This window comes from Erinaceus europaeus, chromosome X (assembly GCF_950295315.1).
Source record: "Erinaceus europaeus chromosome X, mEriEur2.1, whole genome shotgun sequence".
NCBI classification, from domain to species: domain Eukaryota; kingdom Metazoa; phylum Chordata; class Mammalia; order Eulipotyphla; family Erinaceidae; genus Erinaceus; species Erinaceus europaeus.
The window spans coordinates 128332047-128352046 of record NC_080185.1 but is presented as its reverse complement, the minus strand read 5'-3'; the positions used below and the strand labels follow the sequence as shown (position 1 = coordinate 128352046).

The following is a 20000-nucleotide window of genomic DNA, read 5'->3' as shown; positions in this document are numbered from 1 at the left end:
GCCCTGACCCCCCTATGACCCCTCCAGGCCCCGACCCCCCTATGACCCTGCAGGCCCCGACCCCCCTATGACCCTGCAGGCCCTGACCCCCCTATAACCCCTCCAGGCCCCGACCCCCCTATGACCCTGCAGGCCCCGACCCCCCTATGACCCTGCAGGCCCCGACCCCCCTATGACCCCTCCAGGCCCTGACCCCCTATGACCCTGCAGGTCCTGTCGCCCCTATGACTCCTGCAGGCCCCGACCCCCCTATGACCCCTGCAGGCCCCGACCCCCCTATAACCCCTGCAGGTCCTGTCGCCCCTATGACCCCTCCAGGCCCTGACCCCCTATGACCCCTGCAGGTCCTGTCGCCCCTATGACCCCTGCAGGCCCCGACCCCCCTATGACCCTGCAGGCCCCGACCCCCCTATGACCCCTCCAGGCCCTGACCCCCTATGACCCTGCAGGTCCTGTCGCCCCTATGACTCCTGCAGGCCCCGACCCCCCTATGACCCCTGCAGGCCCCGACCCCCCTATGACCCTGCAGGTCCCGTCGCCCCTATGACCCCTGCAGGCCCCGACCCCCCTATGACCCTGCAGGCCCCGACCCCCCTATGACCCCTGCAGGCCCCGACCCCCCTATGACCCTGCAGGCCCCGAACCCCCCTATGACCCCTGCAGGCCACAACCCCCCTATGACCCCTGCAGGTCCTGTCGCCCCTATGACCCCGGCAGGCCCCGACCCCCCTATGACCCTGCAGGCCCCGACCCCCCTATGACCCTGCAGGCCCCGTCGCCCCTATGACCCTGCAGGCCCCGACCCCCCTATGACCCTGCAGGCCCCGACCCCCCTATGACCCTGCAGGCCCCGACCCCCCTATGACCCTGCAGGTCCTGTCGCCCCTATGACTCCTGCAGGCCCCGACCCCCCTATGACCCCTGCAGGCCCCAACCCCCCTATAACCCCTGCAGGTCCTGTCGCCCCTATGACCCCTGCAGGCCCCGACCCCCCTATGACCCTGCAGGCCCCGACCCCCCTATGACCCCTCCAGGCCCTGACCCCCTATGACCCTGCAGGTCCTGTCGCCCCTATGACCCCTGCAGGTCCTGTCGCCCCTATGACTCCTGCAGGCCCCGACCCCCCTATGACCCCTCCAGGCCCTGACCCCCTATGACCCCTGCAGGTCCTGTCGCCCCTATGACCCCTGCAGGCCCCGACCCCCCTATGACCCTGCAGGCCCCGTCGCCCCTATGACCCCTCCAGGCCCCGACCCCCCTATGACCCTGCAGGTCCTGTCGCCCCTATGACCCTGCAGGCCCCGACCCCCCTATGACCCTGCAGGCCCCGACCCCCCTATGACCCTGCAGGCCCCAACCCCCCTATGACCCTGCAGGTCCTGTCGCCCCTATGACTCCTGCAGGCCCCGACCCCCCTATGACCCCTGCAGGCCCCAACCCCCCTATAACCCCTGCAGGTCCTGTCGCCCCTATGACCCCTGCAGGCCCCGACCCCCCTATGACCCTGCAGGCCCCGACCCCCCTATGACCCCTCCAGGCCCTGACCCCCTATGACCCTGCAGGTCCTGTCGCCCCTATGACCCCTGCAGGCCCCGACCCCCCTATGACCCCTCCAGGCCCTGACCCCCTATGACCCTGCAGGTCCTGTCGCCCCTATGACCCCTGCAGGTCCTGTCGCCCCTATGACTCCTGCAGGCCCCGACCCCCCTATGACCCCTCCAGGCCCTGACCCCCTATGACCCCTGCAGGTCCTGTCGCCCCTATGACCCCTGCAGGCCCCGACCCCCCTATGACCCCTCCAGGCCCTGACCCCCTATGACCCTGCAGGTCCTGTCGCCCCTATGACCCCTGCAGGCCCCGACCCCCCTATGACCCCTGCAGGCCCCGACCCCCCTATGACCCCTCCAGGCCCTGACCCCCTATGACCCTGCAGGTCCTGTCGCCCCTATGACCCCTGCAGGCCCCGACCCCCCTATGACCCCTGCAGGCCCTGACCCCCCTATGACCCCTGCAGGCCCCAACCCCCCTATGACCCCTGCAGGTCCTGTCGCCCCTATGACCCCTGCAGGCCCCGACCCCCCTATGACCCCTCCAGGCCCCGACCCCCCTATGACCCCTGCAGGCCCTGACCCCCTATGACCCTGCAGGTCCTGTCGCCCCTATGACTCCTGCAGGCCCCGACCCCCCTATGACCCCTCCAGGCCCTGACCCCCTATGACCCCTGCAGGTCCTGTCGCCCCTATGACCCCTGCAGGCCCCGACCCCCCTATGACCCCTGCAGGCCCCGACCCCCCTATGACCCTGCAGGCCCCGTCGCCCCTATGACCCCTCCAGGCCCCGACCCCCCTATGACCCTGCAGGTCCTGTCGCCCCTATGACCCTGCAGGCCCCGACCCCCCTATGACCCTGCAGGCCCCGACCCCCCTATGACCCTGCAGGCCCCGACCCCCCTATGACCCTGCAGGTCCTGTCGCCCCTATGACTCCTGCAGGCCCCGACCCCCCTATGACCCCTGCAGGCCCCAACCCCCCTATAACCCCTGCAGGTCCTGTCGCCCCTATGACCCCTGCAGGCCCCGACCCCCCTATGACCCTGCAGGCCCCGACCCCCCTATGACCCCTCCAGGCCCTGACCCCCTATGACCCTGCAGGTCCTGTCGCCCCTATGACCCCTGCAGGTCCTGTCGCCCCTATGACTCCTGCAGGCCCCGACCCCCCTATGACCCCTCCAGGCCCTGACCCCCTATGACCCCTGCAGGTCCTGTCGCCCCTATGACCCCTGCAGGCCCCGACCCCCCTATGACTCCTGCAGGCCCCGACCCCCCTATGACCCCTCCAGGCCCTGACCCCCTATGACCCCTGCAGGTCCTGTCGCCCCTATGACCCCTGCAGGCCCCGACCCCCCTATGACCCCTCCAGGCCCTGACCCCCTATGACCCTGCAGGTCCTGTCGCCCCTATGACCCCTGCAGGCCCCGACCCCCCTATGACCCCTGCAGGCCCCAACCCCCCTATGACCCCTGCAGGTCCTGTCGCCCCTATGACCCCTGCAGGCCCCGACCCCCCTATGACCCCTCCAGGCCCCGACCCCCCTATGACCCCTGCAGGCCCTGACCCCCTATGACCCCTGCAGGCCCCGACCCCCCCATAACCCTTCTAGGCCCTGACCTCTCAGCTCTGACCCCCCAGCTCTTAGCCCCCCAAGTGGGGGTGCCCCCGGCTGACCCCCCACCCGCAGGTCCGAGGAGGAGCGGCTGCTGTTTCTGAGGGCCCTGCAGCAGACTTGGGGCGTCCACGGCCCCCCCACTCTCACGGCCTTTGACCTCAGCCCTTTCGCCCGCATCTGCGACCTTGGCGGTGAGCACCCCCAACTCTGGCTTTGGGGGACACCCCCGTCTCCCGGGCCCAGCCTTTGGGTCTTAGAAATCGGGGTCCAGTCTTGATGTTTGTGTCTAAAATTGGGGTTCAGCCAGGATTTTTATCTGATAAATTGGGGTTCAGAGGCAATCCTTGAGTCTGAGAAATCGAGGTTTGGCCAGGATTTTTGCCTGAGAAATTGGGGTTCACTCTTGATTTTTGTGTCTAAAATTGGGGTTCAGTCAGGATTTTCTACTGAGAAACTGGGGTTCGGTCGGGATTTTTGTCTGAGAAAATGGGGTTCAGCTGAGTTTCCCGAGTCTTAGAAATTGGGGTTCGGCCAGGATTTTTGTCAGAGAAATTGGGGTTCAGTCATGATTTTTGTGTCTAAAATCGGGGTTCAGATGATGTCCTTGAGTCTTAGATATTGGGGTTCTGTCTTGATTTTTGTGTCAAAAATTGGGGTTCACCCAGGATTTTTATCTGAGAAACTGGGGTTCGGCCAGGATTTTTGTCTGAGAAAATGGGGTTCAGTCTTGATGTTTGTGTCTAAAAACTGGGGTTCAGCCCGGATTTTTTATCTGAGAAACTGGGGTTCAGCCGGGATTTTTGTCTGAGAAAATGGAGTTCAGTCGAGTTTCCCCAGTCTTAGAAAGAGGAGTTCGGCCAGGATTTTTGTCAGAGAAATTGGGGTTCGTTCTTGATTTTTGTGTCTAATATTGGGGTTCAGATGAAGTCCTTGCGTCTTAGAAATTGGGGTTCAGTCTTGATGTTAGTGTCTAAAAATTGGGGTTCAGTCAGGATTTTTATCTGAGAAATTGGCGTTTGGCCAGGATTTTTGTCTGAGAAAATGGGGTTCAGCCGAGTTTCCCGAGTCTTAGAAAGTGAGGTTCGGCCAGGATTTTTGTCGGAGAATTTGGGGTTCGTTCTTGATTTTTGTGTCTAATATTGGGGTTCAGATGAAATCCTTGCGTCTTAGAAATTGGGGTTCAGTCTTGATGTTAGTGTCTAAAATTGGGGTTCAGCCAGGACTTTTATCTGAGAAAGTGGGGTTCGGCCTGGATTTTGTTGGATAAACTGGGGTTCAGTCTTGATTTTTGTGTCTAATATTGGGGTTCAGATGAAGTCCTTGCGTCTTACAAATTGGGGTTCAGTCTTGATGTCTGTGTCTAAAATTGGGGTTCGGCCGGGATTTTTATCTGAGAAAATGGGGTTCAGTTGAGTTTCCCGAGTCTTAGAAAGTGGGGCTCAGTGGTGAGGGTCCCCCCCGTCTGCCTGAGTCACCCCTCCCCATGGGGGTCAGAGGACGTGACCCGTGACGGCGTTTTGGGGGTTCAGCCTTGCCGTCCGGGGTGCCTGCTGACCTTGGGGGGTGGTGGGCATCTGTCCGGGGGGAGATCCCTGCCTCAGCTCCGGGTGCTGCCCCTGCCCCCCTGTGTCCGCAGGTGGTCTTGGGGGGCTGGCCCGGCAGTGCGCAGCCCTGTACCCCAACAGCCGGGTGACGGTGCTGGACCTCCCCGAGGTGGTGGCCGTGGCCAGGACCCACTGCCCGCTCCCCCAGGACGCCCGCGTGAACTTCCTTGAAGGTGGGGTTTCGGCGACGGGGGTGGGCACCCTGGGGACACCCCGCGGTCACCGTGGGCAGCCCTGACCTGTCCTGTGTTAGCCAACCTCTGGAAACTTTCTTTAAAAAAAGAAATCGGATTCTGACTTGTTCAGGGCTGTATAATATTCCTCCCCTAATTGACCGATCAGTGGGACCATGGAATGCCTGGGGCCCAGGAGCTGGGGAGGTGGGGACCCCTGGGTGACCCCTCCCTAGGTGCACTGGAGTGAAGCCTCCTGCCCCCCCCCCAGGAGACTTCCTACGAGACCCCCTGCCCGTGGCCGACCTGTTCATCCTGGCCCGCATCCTACATGACTGGACGGATGACCGCTGCCGACATCTGCTGGCCCGGGTGCGAGCCGCCTGCACCCCAGGTGGGGACCCGAGCCCCCCGGGAACCCACATGGAGCCCCCGGGCTGCAGACGCCCAGATGTCTCTCCCACCACTCCCGGGGGGGGCGGGCCCCAGGGTGCTGCTGGGTCCTGGTCCCCTGGTCTGTTCTGTGCCACCATATTCTTTCTGTTCTGTCTATTCTATTCTGTTCTGTCCTGTTCTATTTTTATTCTATTCTATTCTATTCTATTCTATTCTATTCTATTCTACTCTATTCTATTCTATTCTATTTTACTCTTTCCATCATATTCTATTTTCTATTCTATTCTATTCTATTCTATTCTATCCTATTCTATTCATTCCATCATATTCTATTCTATCCAATTCTATTCTACTCTTTCCATCATATTCTATTTTCTATTCTATTCATTCCATCATATTCTATTCTATTCTATTCTATTCTATTCTATTCTATTCTATTCCATTCTATTCATTCCACCATATTCTATTCTATTGATTCCACCCTATTCTATTCTATTCTATTCTATTCTATTCTATTCTATTCTATCATATCATATCATATCATATCATATTCTATTCTATTCTATTCTATTCATTCTATTCTATCATATTCTATTCTATTCATTCTATTCTATCATATTCTATTCTATTCATTCTATTCTATCATATTCTATTCTGTCAGATTCTATTCTATTCTAATCTATCATATTCTATTCTACCCTATTCTATTTTACTAAATTCTATTCTAATATTCTATTAACATTCTATTCTATTCTATATTATTTATTCTGTCTATTCTATTCTATTCTATTCCATTCCAGCAGATTCTATTCTATTCTGTTCTACCATATTCTATTCTGTTCTATTCTAGCGTACTTATTCTATTCTATATTTTATTCTATTCTAGCATATTCTACTCTGATTTTGTCACTATGTTCTATTCTACTCTGTTATCTTCTATAATACTTTGTCTTATACTTGTAATATTCTATTGTATTTCATCATATTCTATTTTATAATAGAACATTATATAATATTCTACCTTATAATAGGATGCTATATAATTTCTATTTTATTCTACTTTACCCTTTTCTAGACTGTTCACCTGATTCTGTTCCATTCTAGCAGATTCTATCCTATCCTATCCTATCCTATCCTATCCTATCCTATCCTATCCTATCCTATCCTATCCTATTCCATTCCATTCCATTCCATTCTATTCCATTCTAGCATATTCTATTCTTTCAGTTCTATTCCATTCTAAATTCTATCCTATTATTCTATTCTATCATTTTATTCTATCCTATCATATTCTGTTCCACTCTAGCATATTCTATTCTATTCTATTCTATTCTATTCTATTCTATTCTATTCTATTCTATTCTATTCTATTCTATTCTGTTCTATTCTATTCTCTCTCTTCTAGCATATTCCATTCCATCCCAGCACACCCTGCCCATCCACCATCTTGCTATTCCGCCATCCCCCGCCTCGTCCCCCCCACCCCTCCTCTGCCCCGTCCCCAGATCCCGGGGTTCCCCGTCCCCCTGTCCCGTCCCCCCGTCGTGTCCCCCAGTCCCGACGGCCCAGGTGCCCGTGCAGGTGGCGGGGTGCTGGTGGTGGAGAGCCTCCTGGACGCGGACGGCCGGGGCCCGCTGGCCACCCAGCTGCTGTCCGTCAACATGCTGCTGCAGACGGAGGGCCGCGAGCGCTCGGCCGGAGAGTACCACGCCCTGCTGGCCGCCGCCGGCTTCTCGCACCTGCAGGTGCGCTCGGGGCTCGGCCTCTACGCCGCCCTGCTGGCCACCCAGTGACCACGGCCGCCGCGCAGGGCCTGGACACCAGCATTCACCTACTCAGTCAGCCACCCATCCATCCATCCAAGCATTCATTCACTTAGTCATCACTTATTCAGTTAGTCATCCACCCACCCATCCATCCAGTCATTCACTCATTCATTCACTTATTCAGTTAGTCATCCATCCACTCATCCATCCATCCATCCAGTCATTCATTCACTCGTTCACTTACTCATTCATTCACTTATTCAGTCAGTCATCCACCCATCCATCCATCTATCCAGTCATTCATTCATTCATTCATTCACTTATTCAGTTAGTCATCCACCCACCCATCCATCCATTCATTCACTCGTTCACTTACTCATTCATTCACTTATTCAGTTAGTCATCCACCCATCCATCCATCTATCCATCCATCCAGTCATTCATTCACTCATTCACTTACTCATTCATGCACTTATTCAGTTAGTCATCCACCCATCCATCCATCCATCCAGTCATTCACTCATTCACTTACTCATTCATTCACTTATTCAGTTAGTCATCCACCCACCCATCCAATCATTCATTCACTCATTCACTTACTCATTCATTCACTTATTCAGTCAGTCATCCATCCACTCATCCTTCCATCCATCCATCCATCCATCCAGTCATTCATTCACTCGTTCACTTACTCATTCATGCACTTATTCATTTACTTATTCAGTTATCCACCCACCTACCCACCCATCCATCCAATCACTCATTCACTCGTTCACTTATTCATTCAGTCATCCATCCATCCACTCATCCAATTATTAACTTATTCGATTACTCATCCACCCATTCATCCATTCACTCATTCATTCACTTATTCAGTTATCCATCCATCCAATTAGTCATTCATTCACTCGTTCACTTATTTATTCAATCATCCATTTATCCATCCACTCAATTATTATTCATTCACTCGTTCACGTATACATTCATTTATTTACCATCCAATTATTCATTCCTTTACTCATTCATTCAGTTACCCATCCATCCAATTATTCATTCCTTTACTCATTCATTCATTCATTCAATTACCCATCTGTCCATCCATCCATCCAATTATTTATTCAATTACTCATCCACCCATTCCTTTGTGTTCATTCATGTACTCACTCATTCACTTATCCATCCGTTCATTGATTCATTCACTTACTCATTTGTTTTCTCACTTATTCATTTACTCGTCTATTCAATTATTTACTCATCTATTCAATTATTCACTCATTTATTCAATGATTCATTTATTTACTCATTGATTCAATGATTCATTTATTTACTCATCTATTCAATTACTCATTCATTTACTCCTCTATTTGCTCATTAATTCACTCATCCATTTAGTTCTCCATTCACTCATTCATTTACTTATTCATTTATGTATTCATTTACTCATCCATTTATTCACTCACTCATTCATTTACTTATTAATCAGTTCACCCATTTGTTTATTCATGTCTCCATTTATGGAACTACTCATCCATTTATCCTCTCGCTCACTCATTCTTTACTCACTTATTCATCTACTAGTTACTTATTCATTCACTCAATCACTCAGCTGTTCAATTATTCACTCATCCATGAGATCATTCATTCACTCACTCAGCTGTTCATTTATTCACTCACCCATGAGATCATTCATTCACTCACTCACTCAGCTGTTCATTTATTCTCTCATCCGTGAGATCATTCATTCATTCATTCACTCACTCACTCACTCAGCTGTTCATTTATTCTCTCATCTGTGAGATCATTCATTCATTCATTCACTCACTCAATCACTCAGCTGTTTATTTATTCACTCACCCATGAGATCATTCATTCATTCACTCATTCACTCATTCATTTCACTCACTCAGCTGTTCATTTATTCACTCACCCATGAGATCATTTACTCATTCACTCATTCACTCATTCATTCATTCATTCAAGATTCCCCTTTGGCGGCAGGGGACGTGGGGTCGGGGGAGAACAAGCCTGTTGAAAATCTCGTTAACGATGACGGACGTGGGGCCGCATCAATGAATCATCAACGAATCACCAATGAATCATCAATGAATCGTCAATGATGGAAATCCCAGTGTGTCTGTTGTCTCTGAGGGCGGAGGAAACGGGACCCGGCCAAGCCTACCTGTGCCCAGGCCCCGGGTTCGAGCCCCCGACCGGTCCCCACCTGCAGAGGGGAAGAAGCTACGGCTGCGGGGGTCTGTCTGTCTGTCTGTCTGTCTCCTCTCCTTTCTCGATTTCCTCTGTCCTACCAGGTAGACGACACATAACGGCGACAGAAGCAAAAAAAAAAGAATTAGAGGGAAAAAGAATAAAATAATAGGAGGTGTGATAATATGGCAGAAAAATAGAATAAAATAACAGCAGAGGGAGTCGGGCGGTGGCGCAGCGGGTTAAGCGCAGGTGGCGCAAAGCACGAGGACCGGCCTAAGGATCCCGGTTCGAGCCCCCGGCTCCCCATCTGCAGGGGAGTCGCTTCCCAGGCAGTGAAGCAGGTCTGCAGGTGTCTGTCTTTCTCTCCCTCTCTCTGTCTTCCCCTCCTCTCTCCATGTCTCTCTGTCCTACCCAACAACAATGATGACAACAATAATAATAATTACAACAACAATGAACCACAACAAGGGCAACAAAAAGGGAAAATAAATTAATTAAAAAAATTTTAAATAATAATAAAAGCAGAACGGGATGGGAGAGAATGTTGGAAAACAAAATACAATAAAGAGAAGAAAATAAAATGGAATGGAATAGAAAATAGAATAGGAATAGGTGAGAATCAATAACAGAATAGAATATGAGAGGATAATTAGAATAGAATAAAATAATTAGAATAGAAAAGAAAGAACAGAAATCAGGTGACCAGTCTAGAATATGATAGAAGGGGCCAGGCAGTGATTCTGTGTAAATAATAATAATAATAATGGGTCTGCACAAAGACTCTCCTGCCTGAGGCTCTGAGGCCCCAGGTTCCATCCCCAGCACCACCAGCAGCCAGGGCTCAGCAGGGCTCTGGGAAATAATAATAATAATAATAATAATAATAATAATAATAATAATAATGGTTCTGCACACAGACACTCCTGCCTGAGGCTCTGAGGCCCCAGGTTCCATCCCCAGCACCACCGGCAGCCAGAGCTCAGCAGGGCTCTGGGAAATAATAATAATAATAATAATAATAATAATAATGGTTCTGCACACAGACTCTCCTGCCTGAGGCTTTGAGGCCCCAGGTTCCATCCCCAGCACCACCAGCTGCCAGGGCTCAGCAGGGCTCTGGGAAATAATAATAATAATAATAATAATGGTTCTGCACACAGACTCTCCTGCCTGAGGCTCGGAGGCCCCAGGTTCCATCCCCAACATCACCAGCAGGGATCTGGGAAATAATAATAATAATAATAATAATAATAATAATAATGGTTCTGCACACAGACTCTCCTGCCTGAGGCTCTGAGGCCCCAGGTTCCATCCCCAGCACCACCAGCAGCCAGGGCTCAGCAGGGCTCTGGGAAATAATAATAGTAATAGTAATAATAATATCAGTCTTCTGCCTTGTTTTAAAAATGACTCCTCCGCCACCACGTTCCCCCCCCAGGGTATCACCTGTTCCCGCCAGCAGCCATTGCTATGGAAGCTCTGTACCTTCCCAGAGCGCCTTGCTCCCCCCCTTCCTAGCCAATCCCGTTCCCAACTTGCCACTTCCGGAATTTCTCCTGTAAAAGTCACTCCTGTTTTCTCTCTCTCTCTCTCTCTCTCTCTCTCTCTCCCTCCCTCCCTGACATCACCCAGAGGTCACCCTGACATCACCCCAAGGTCACCCCGAGGTCACCCCGACATCACCCAGAGGTCACCCCGACATCACCCAGAGGTCACCCCGACATCACCCCGAGGTCACCCCGACATCACCCCGAGGTCACCCCGACATCACCCCGAGGTCATCCTGTCATCACCCCGAGGTCACCCCGACATCACCCCGAGGTCACCCTGACATCACCCCAGAGGTCACCCCGACATCACCCCAGAGGTCACCCCGACATCACCCCAGAGGTCACCCTGACATCACCCAGAGGTCACCCCAACATTTTTATTATTATTTTAATTTTTTATATCATGATTATTATTATTTTATTACTATTACTATTATTTTTTATTTTTGCACCAACATGGTCCCAAACAGGACCTCTTGTGCATCTGGAATCAACAACAACAACAACAACAATGATGATGATGATGATGGTGATGATTGTTGTTGTTATTCATTTTCCTGAGTCCTGGCATTTGGCGTCAGCAGGAGACAGCAGGACGTAGCCCCTCAGGGCACCTGTGTCAAGGTGAGTCCGGTGAAGGCCCATCAGTGAGACACGGACCCCTCGGAGGTCCGGGGTCCTGGGTTCGAGGCCCCGGGGAGAAGGTCCTCGGTCACGTCCGGGACGCCCGTCATCTCGCAGCCCAGGGCCCACAGCCGGCGCTGCAGGTGTGGGTCATACGTGACGGCCAGGGACGGGGTCTCCTGCTCGTTGTGAAGGTATCGTCCCCCCTGCCCCTCCAGCTCTGGGGACACGGCTGCGTACACGGACGTCCAGGACCCTTCGTCAGGGGTCTGTGGGCAGAAGGACGGGAGGGACAGACAGACAGATAGACGGGCGGGCGGTCAGTCCTCGGGGTGGGGGCAGCTCCGGCCCCACTGACTTTCTTTTCAGCACGTGTCGGATGGACACACGTGTGCTGCCTTGGACACACAGCCGACACGCCTGGCTGGAACAAGGCTGGCTTGTGATGCTGGGGTCATGGATGGAACACGTCGAAATCTAGAACATGCACTCAACACGCTACACCTAGAACACGGAACCAGCATGCTACACCTAGAGCACACGCCCAACATGGTGCGCCTAGAACATGGAATCAACACGCTATGCCTAGAATATGCACCCAACATGGTTAACTAGAACATGCACCCAACGTGCTACACCCAGAACACACACCCAACATGTTACACCCAGAACACACAACCAACACGGTGCACCTAGAACACACACTCAACATGGCATACCTAGAACTCACGCCCAACAAGCTACACCTAGAACACGGAACCAACATGCTACACCTAGAAGACACTCAACATGCTACTCCTAGAACACACACCCAACATGCTGTACATAGAACACACACCCAACATGCTACACCTAGAACTCACGCCCAACAAGCTACACCTAGATCATGAACCCAACATGCTATACCTAGAACATGGAACCAACTTGCTACACTTGGAACACACACCTACATGCTACACCTAGAACATACACCCAACATGCTACATCTAGAAGACACACTCAACATGCTACTCCTAGAACACACACCCAACATGCTGTACACAGAACACACACCCAACATGCTGTACACAGAACACACACCCAACATGCTACACCTAGAACTCACACCCAACATGCTACACCTAGATCATGAACCCAACATGCTATACCTAGAACATGGAACCAACTTGCTACACCTAGAACACACACCCAACATGCTACACCTAGAAGACACACTCAACATGCTACACCTAAAACATACACCCAACATGCTGTACACAGAACACACACCCAACATGCTGTACACAGAACACACACCCAACACGCTACACCCAGAACACACACCCAACATGCTACACCCAGAACACACAGCTACACGCTACACCTAGATCATGAACCCAACATGCTATACCTAGAACATGGAACCAACTTGCTACACTTAGAACACACACCTACATGCTACACCCAGAACACACACCCAACATGCTACACCTAGAAGACACACTCAACATGCTACTCCTAGAACACACACCCAACATGCTGTACACAGAACACACACCCAACACGCTACACCCAGAACACACACCCAACATGCTACACCCAGAACACACAGCTACACGCTACACCTAGATCATGAACCCAACATGCTATACCTAGAACATGGAACCAACTTGCTACACCTAGAACACACACCTACATGCTACACCTAGAACACACACCTACACGCTACACCTAGAAGACACACTCAACATGCCACACCTAGAAGACACACTCAACATGCTACTCCTAGAACACACACCTACATGCTACACCTAGAACACATACCCAACATGCTACACTTAGAATATGGAACCAACATGCTACACCTAGAACACACACCCAACAAGCTACACCTAGAACACATCCTGAACCCACGCAACCCGGCGCACCTAGAACACAGCCAGGGCGCGACCGGGTGTGACGGGGTCCCTCTCACCTTGAAGACCCAGCGTCCGAGGAGAGACTTGATGGGCCCGCGGCCCCAGAAGACGTGTCTGTAGAGGTCCGTGTTCACCACTCCGGGGTCGGCCACGTTGGCGGTGACGTGTCTGCCCGCCGCGGCCAACAGGTGCTGCAGGTGGTAGGAGAAGAGGACCAGGGCCAGCTTGCTCTGCGCGTAGGCGCCGTGCGCGGAGTACCCGCGGCTGGGGGCAGGAACCATCGATAATCAATAATCGATACACCCCCACGGGGGCCCGGGGGACGGTTGGCGGACAGAGTCCAGCCCCAGCTCCCTCTCAGGCCAGGGCTCACAGCAGGGCTCTGCTCTCTCTAATTCCCCCCTCTCTCTAATCAATCAATCAATCAATCGATCGATCGATTGGACATTCTATCAGGCATCCCCAGAGGTGTCTGAGTGGATAAAGAAAGAAGAAACAGAAAGGAAGAGAGAAAGACGGAAAGAAAAACATTAAGAGGGAAGAACAGAAAGAAAGAAAAAAAGGGAGGAAGAAGAAATGAATGAGAGAGGGAGAGAGCAAGAAAGAGAAGAAACAGAAGAGAGAGAAAAGAGTAAGAATGAAAAGGGAGAAACAGGAAGAAAGAGGGAAAGAGAAAGAAAAGAAACAGGGAAAGGGAAAGAAAAAAGGAAGGAAGAATGAAAGGCGGAAAGAAATGAAAGCAAGAAATCGGGAAGAAAATGCAGAAATCAGTTAAAAAAAAGAAAGGTAAAAAAAAAAAAGGAATGGGACAGAAAAACATAAAACAAGCCAGAGAGAGGGAGAGAGAGAGAGAGAGAGACAGAGGGGGAGACAGCGCGAGCATCAGCATCACATCTCCGTCCCACGGGGGGGGGGGGTTTGTCCGTCCATCCGTCACCCTGAGGAAGAGGAGGATGAGGACGGAGGATGGAGGACGGAGGACGGAACCAGCTGCTTCAGCTCAGAACACCCCGCCCGGGGCGGACGGGTGCGGGGCTGAGTCCGGGACTCACGGATGGACGGCAGATGGAAACAATCATCCATCCATCCATCCATTCAGTCATCCATCCATCCTTTATCATCATCCCTTATCCATCCATCATCCACCATTCACCATCATCTATCCATCCATCATTCACCATCCCACATCCATCCATCATCCACCATCATCTATCCATCCATCATTCACCATCCCACATCCATCCATCATCCACCATTCAACCATCATCTATCCATCCATCATTCACCATCCCACATCCATCCATCATCCACTATTCATCCATCATCTATCTATCCTTCATCCATCCATCCATACACCAATCGTCTGTCATCCATGATCCTTTCATCCATTATCTATTATCCATCCATCCATCCACTCATCCATCCATCATCCACCTACCTATCCATCCATTCATCCATCCATCCATCCATTCACTCATCCATCCATCCATTCTTTATCATCATCCCTTATCCATCCATCATCCACCATTCAACCATCATCCATCCATCATTCACCATCCCACATCCATCCATCATCCACTATTCATCCATCATCTATCTATCCTTCATCCATCCATCCATACACCAATCATCTGTCATCCATGATCCTTTCATCCATTATCTATTATCCACCCATCCATCCATCCATCCACTCATCCATCCATCATTCACCATCCCACATCCATCCATCATCCACTATTCATCCATCATCTATCTATCCTTCATCCATCCATCCATACACCAATCGTCTGTCATCCATGATCCTTTCATCCATTATCTATTATCCACCCATCCATCCACTCATCCATCCATCCACTCATCCATCATCCACCCATCCACCTACCTGTCCATCTATTCATCCATCCATCCTTTATCATCATTCCTTATCCATCCATCATCCACCATTCACCATCATCTATCCATCCATCATTCACCATCCCACATCCATCCATCATCCACTATTCATCCATCATCTATCTATCCTTCATCCATCCATCCATACACCAATCGTCTGTCATCCATGATCCTTTCATCCATTATCTATTATCCACCCATCCATCCATCCATCCACTCATCCATCCATCCATCCATCCATCCACTCATCCATCCATCCACTCATCCATCATCCACCCATCCACCTACCTGTCCATCCATTCATCCATCCATCCTTTATCATCATTCCTTATCCATCCATCATCCACCATTCACCATCATCTATCCATCCATCATTCACCATCTCACATCCATCCATCATCCACTATTCATCCATCATCTATCTATCCTTCATCCATCCATCCATACACCAATCGTCTGTCATCCATGATCCTTTCATCCATTATCTATTATCCACCCATCCATCCATCCATCCACTCATCCATCCATCCATCCACTCATCCATCCATCCACTCATCCATCATCCACCCATCCACCTACCTGTCCATCCATTCATCCATCCATCCATCCATCCTTTATCATCATTCCTTATCCATCCATCATCCACCATTCAACCATCATCTATCCATCCATCATTCACCATCCCACATCCATCCATCATCCACTATTCATCCATCATCTATCTATCCTTCATCCATCCATCCATACACCAATCGTCTGTCATCCATGATCCTTTCATCCATTATCTATTATCCACCCATCCATCCACCCATCCATCCACTCATCCATCCATCCACTCATCCATCATCCACCCATCCACCTACCTGTCCATCCATTCATCCATCCATCCTTTATCATCATTCCTTATCCATCCATCATCCACCATTCACCATCATCTATCCATCCATCATTCACCATCCCACATCCATCCATCATCCACTATTCATCCATCATCTATCTATCCTTCATCCATCCATCCATACACCAATCGTCTGTCATCCATGATCCTTTCATCCATTATCTATTATCCATCCATCCATCCACTCATCCATCCATCATCCACCTACCTATCCATCCATTCATCCATCCATCCATCCATTCACTCATCCATCCATCCATTCTTTATCATCATCCCTTATCCATCCATCATCCACCATTCAACCATCATCCATCCATCATTCACCATCCCACATCCATCCATCATCCACTATTCATCCATCATCTATCTATCCTTCATCCATCCATCCATACACCAATCATCTGTCATCCATGATCCTTTCATCCATTATCTATTATCCACCCATCCATCCATCCATCCACTCATCCATCCATCATTCACCATCCCACATCCATCCATCATCCACTATTCATCCATCATCTATCTATCCTTCATCCATCCATCCATACACCAATCGTCTGTCATCCATGATCCTTTCATCCATTATCTATTATCCACCCATCCATCCACTCATCCATCCATCCACTCATCCATCATCCACCCATCCACCTACCTGTCCATCTATTCATCCATCCATCCTTTATCATCATTCCTTATCCATCCATCATCCACCATTCACCATCATCTATCCATCCATCATTCACCATCCCACATCCATCCATCATCCACTATTCATCCATCATCTATCTATCCTTCATCCATCCATCCATACACCAATCGTCTGTCATCCATGATCCTTTCATCCATTATCTATTATCCACCCATCCATCCATCCATCCACTCATCCATCCATCCATCCATCCATCCATCCACTCATCCATCCATCCACTCATCCATCATCCACCCATCCACCTACCTGTCCATCCATTCATCCATCCATCCTTTATCATCATTCCTTATCCATCCATCATCCACCATTCACCATCATCTATCCATCCATCATTCACCATCCCACATCCATCCATCATCCACTATTCATCCATCATCTATCCTTCATCCATCCATCCATACACCAATCGTCTGTCATCCATGATCCTTTCATCCATTATCTATTATCCACCCATCCATCCATCCATCCACTCATCCATCCATCCACTCATCCATCATCCACCCATCCACCTACCTGTCCATCCATTCATCCATCCATCCTTTATCATCATTCCTTATCCATCCATCATCCACCATTCACCATCATCTATCCATCCATCATTCACCATCCCACATCCATCCATCATCCACTATTCATCCATCATCTATCTATCCTTCATCCATCCATCCATACACCAATTGTCTGTCATCCATGATCCTTTCATCCATTATCTATTATCCACCCATCCATCCATCCATCCACTCATCCATCCATCCACTCATCCATCATCCACCCATCCACCTACCTATCCATCCATTCATCCATCCATCCTTTATCATCATTCCTTATCCATCCATCATCCACCATTCACCATCATCTATCCATCCATCATTCACCATCCCACATCCATCCATCCATCATCCACTATTCATCCATCATCTATCTATCCTTCATCCATCCATCCATACACCAATCATCTGTCATCCATGATCCTTTCATCCATTATCTATTATCCACCCATCCATCCATCCATCCATCCACTCATCCATCCATCCATCCACTCATCCATCCATCCACTCATCCATCATCCACCCATCCACCTACCTGTCCATCCATTCATCCATCCATCCATCCTTTATAATCATTCCTTATCCATCCATCATCCACCATTCAACCATCATCTATCCATCCATCATTCACCATCCCACATCCATCCATCATCCACTATTCATCCATCATCTATCTATCCTTCATCTATCCGTCCATACACCAATCGTCTGTCATCCATGATCCTTTCATCCATTATCTATTATCCACCCATCCATCCACCCATCCATCCACTCATCCATCCATCTACTCATCCATCATCCACCCATCCACCTACCTGTCCATCCATTCATCCATCCATCCTTTATCATCATTCCTTATCCATCCATCATCCACCATTCACCATCATCTATCCATCCATCATTCACCATCCCACATCCATCCATCATCCACTATTCATCCATCATCTATCTATCCTTCATCCATCCATCCATACACCAATCGTCTGTCATCCATGATCCTTTCATCCATTATCTATTATCCATCCATCCATCCATCCACTCATCCATCCATCATCCACCTACCTATCCATCCATTCATCCATCCATCCATCCATTCACTCATCCATCCATCCATTCTTTATCATCATCCCTTATCCATCCATCATCCACCATTCAACCATCATCCATCCATCATTCACCATCCCACATCCATCCCTCATCCACTATTCATCCATCATCTATCTATCCTTCATCCATCCATCCATACACCAATCATCTGTCATCCATGATCCTTTCATCCATTATCTATTATCCACCCATCCATCCATCCATCCACTCATCCATCCATCATTCACCATCCCACATCCATCCATCATCCACTATTCATCCATCATCTATCTATCTTTCATCCATCCATCCATACACCAATCGTCTGTCATCCATGATCCTTTCATCCATTATCTATTATCCACCCATCCATCCATCCATCCATCCACTCATCCATCCATCATCCATCCATCCACTCATCCATCATCCACCCATCCACCTACCTGTCCATCCATTCATCCATCCATCCTTTATCATCATTCCTTATCCATCCATCATCCACCATTCACCATCATCTATCCATCCATCATTCACCATCCCACATCCATCCATCATCCACTATTCATCCATCATCTATCTATCCTTCATCCATCCATCCATACACCAATCGTCTGTCATCCATGATCCTTTCCTCCATTATCTATTATCTACCCATCCATCCATCCATCCACTCATCCACTCATCCATCCATCCATCCACTCATCCATCCATCCACTCATCCATCATCCACCCATCCACCTACCTGTCCATCCATTCATCCATCCATCCTTTATCATCATTCCTTATCCATCCATCATCCACCATTCACCATCATCTATCCATCCATCATTCACCATCTCACATCCATCCATCATCCACTATTCATCCATCATCTATCTATCCTTCATCCATCCATCCATACACCAATCATCTGTCACCCATGATCCTTTCATCCATTATCTATTATCCACCCATCCATCCATCCATCCACTCATCCATCCATCATTCACCATCCCACATCCATCCATCATCCACTATTCATCCATCATCTATCTATCCTTCATCCATCCATCCATACACCAATCGTCTGTCATCCATGATCCTTTCATCCATTATCTATTATCCACCCATCCATCCATCCATCCACTCATCCATCCATCCATCCACTCATCCATCCATCCACTCATCCATCATCCACCCATCCACCTACCTGTCCATCCATTCATCCATCCATCCATCCTTTATCATCATTCCTTATCCATCCATCATCCACCATTCAACCATCATCTATCCATCCATCATTCACCATCCCACATCCATCCATCATCCACTATTCATCCATCATCTATCTATCCTTCATCTATCCATCCATACACCAATCATCTGTCACCCATGATCCTTTCATCCATTATCTATTATCCACCCATCCATCCATCCATCCACTCATCCATCCATCATTCACCATCCCACATCCATCCATCATCCACTATACATCCATCATCTA

General features: G+C 49.7%; 3 protein-coding genes across 5 annotated transcripts in view; 2 read left to right on the top strand and 1 right to left on the bottom strand.

The window, feature by feature from the left end:
* The window catches only part of ASMT (acetylserotonin O-methyltransferase), a 10585-nt gene extending 3455 nt beyond the window's left edge, over positions 1 to 7130 (top strand). Inside the window, exons 5-8 of the mRNA XM_060183422.1 lie at positions 3237 to 3355; positions 4801 to 4941; positions 5213 to 5335; positions 6919 to 7130. Coding sequence (XP_060039405.1) covers positions 3237 to 3355; positions 4801 to 4941; positions 5213 to 5335; positions 6919 to 7130 — 595 coding nt within the window. The remainder of the gene's footprint in view (positions 1 to 3236; positions 3356 to 4800; positions 4942 to 5212; positions 5336 to 6918) is intronic.
* Positions 1 to 20000, top strand: part of LOC107523524 (interleukin-3 receptor subunit alpha-like) — a 242023-nt gene that overhangs the window by 126064 nt on the left and 95959 nt on the right. The gene's annotated exons all lie outside the window — the stretch shown is intronic.
* Positions 11414 to 20000, bottom strand: part of DHRSX (dehydrogenase/reductase X-linked) — a 26780-nt gene continuing 18193 nt past the window's right edge. Inside the window, exons 7-8 of the mRNA XM_060183421.1 lie at positions 13440 to 13647; positions 11414 to 11754 (exon numbers count right to left, since the gene is read on the bottom strand). Of these exons, the coding sequence (XP_060039404.1) occupies positions 11506 to 11754; positions 13440 to 13647 (457 nt within the window). The 3' untranslated portion in view covers positions 11414 to 11505. The remainder of the gene's footprint in view (positions 11755 to 13439; positions 13648 to 20000) is intronic.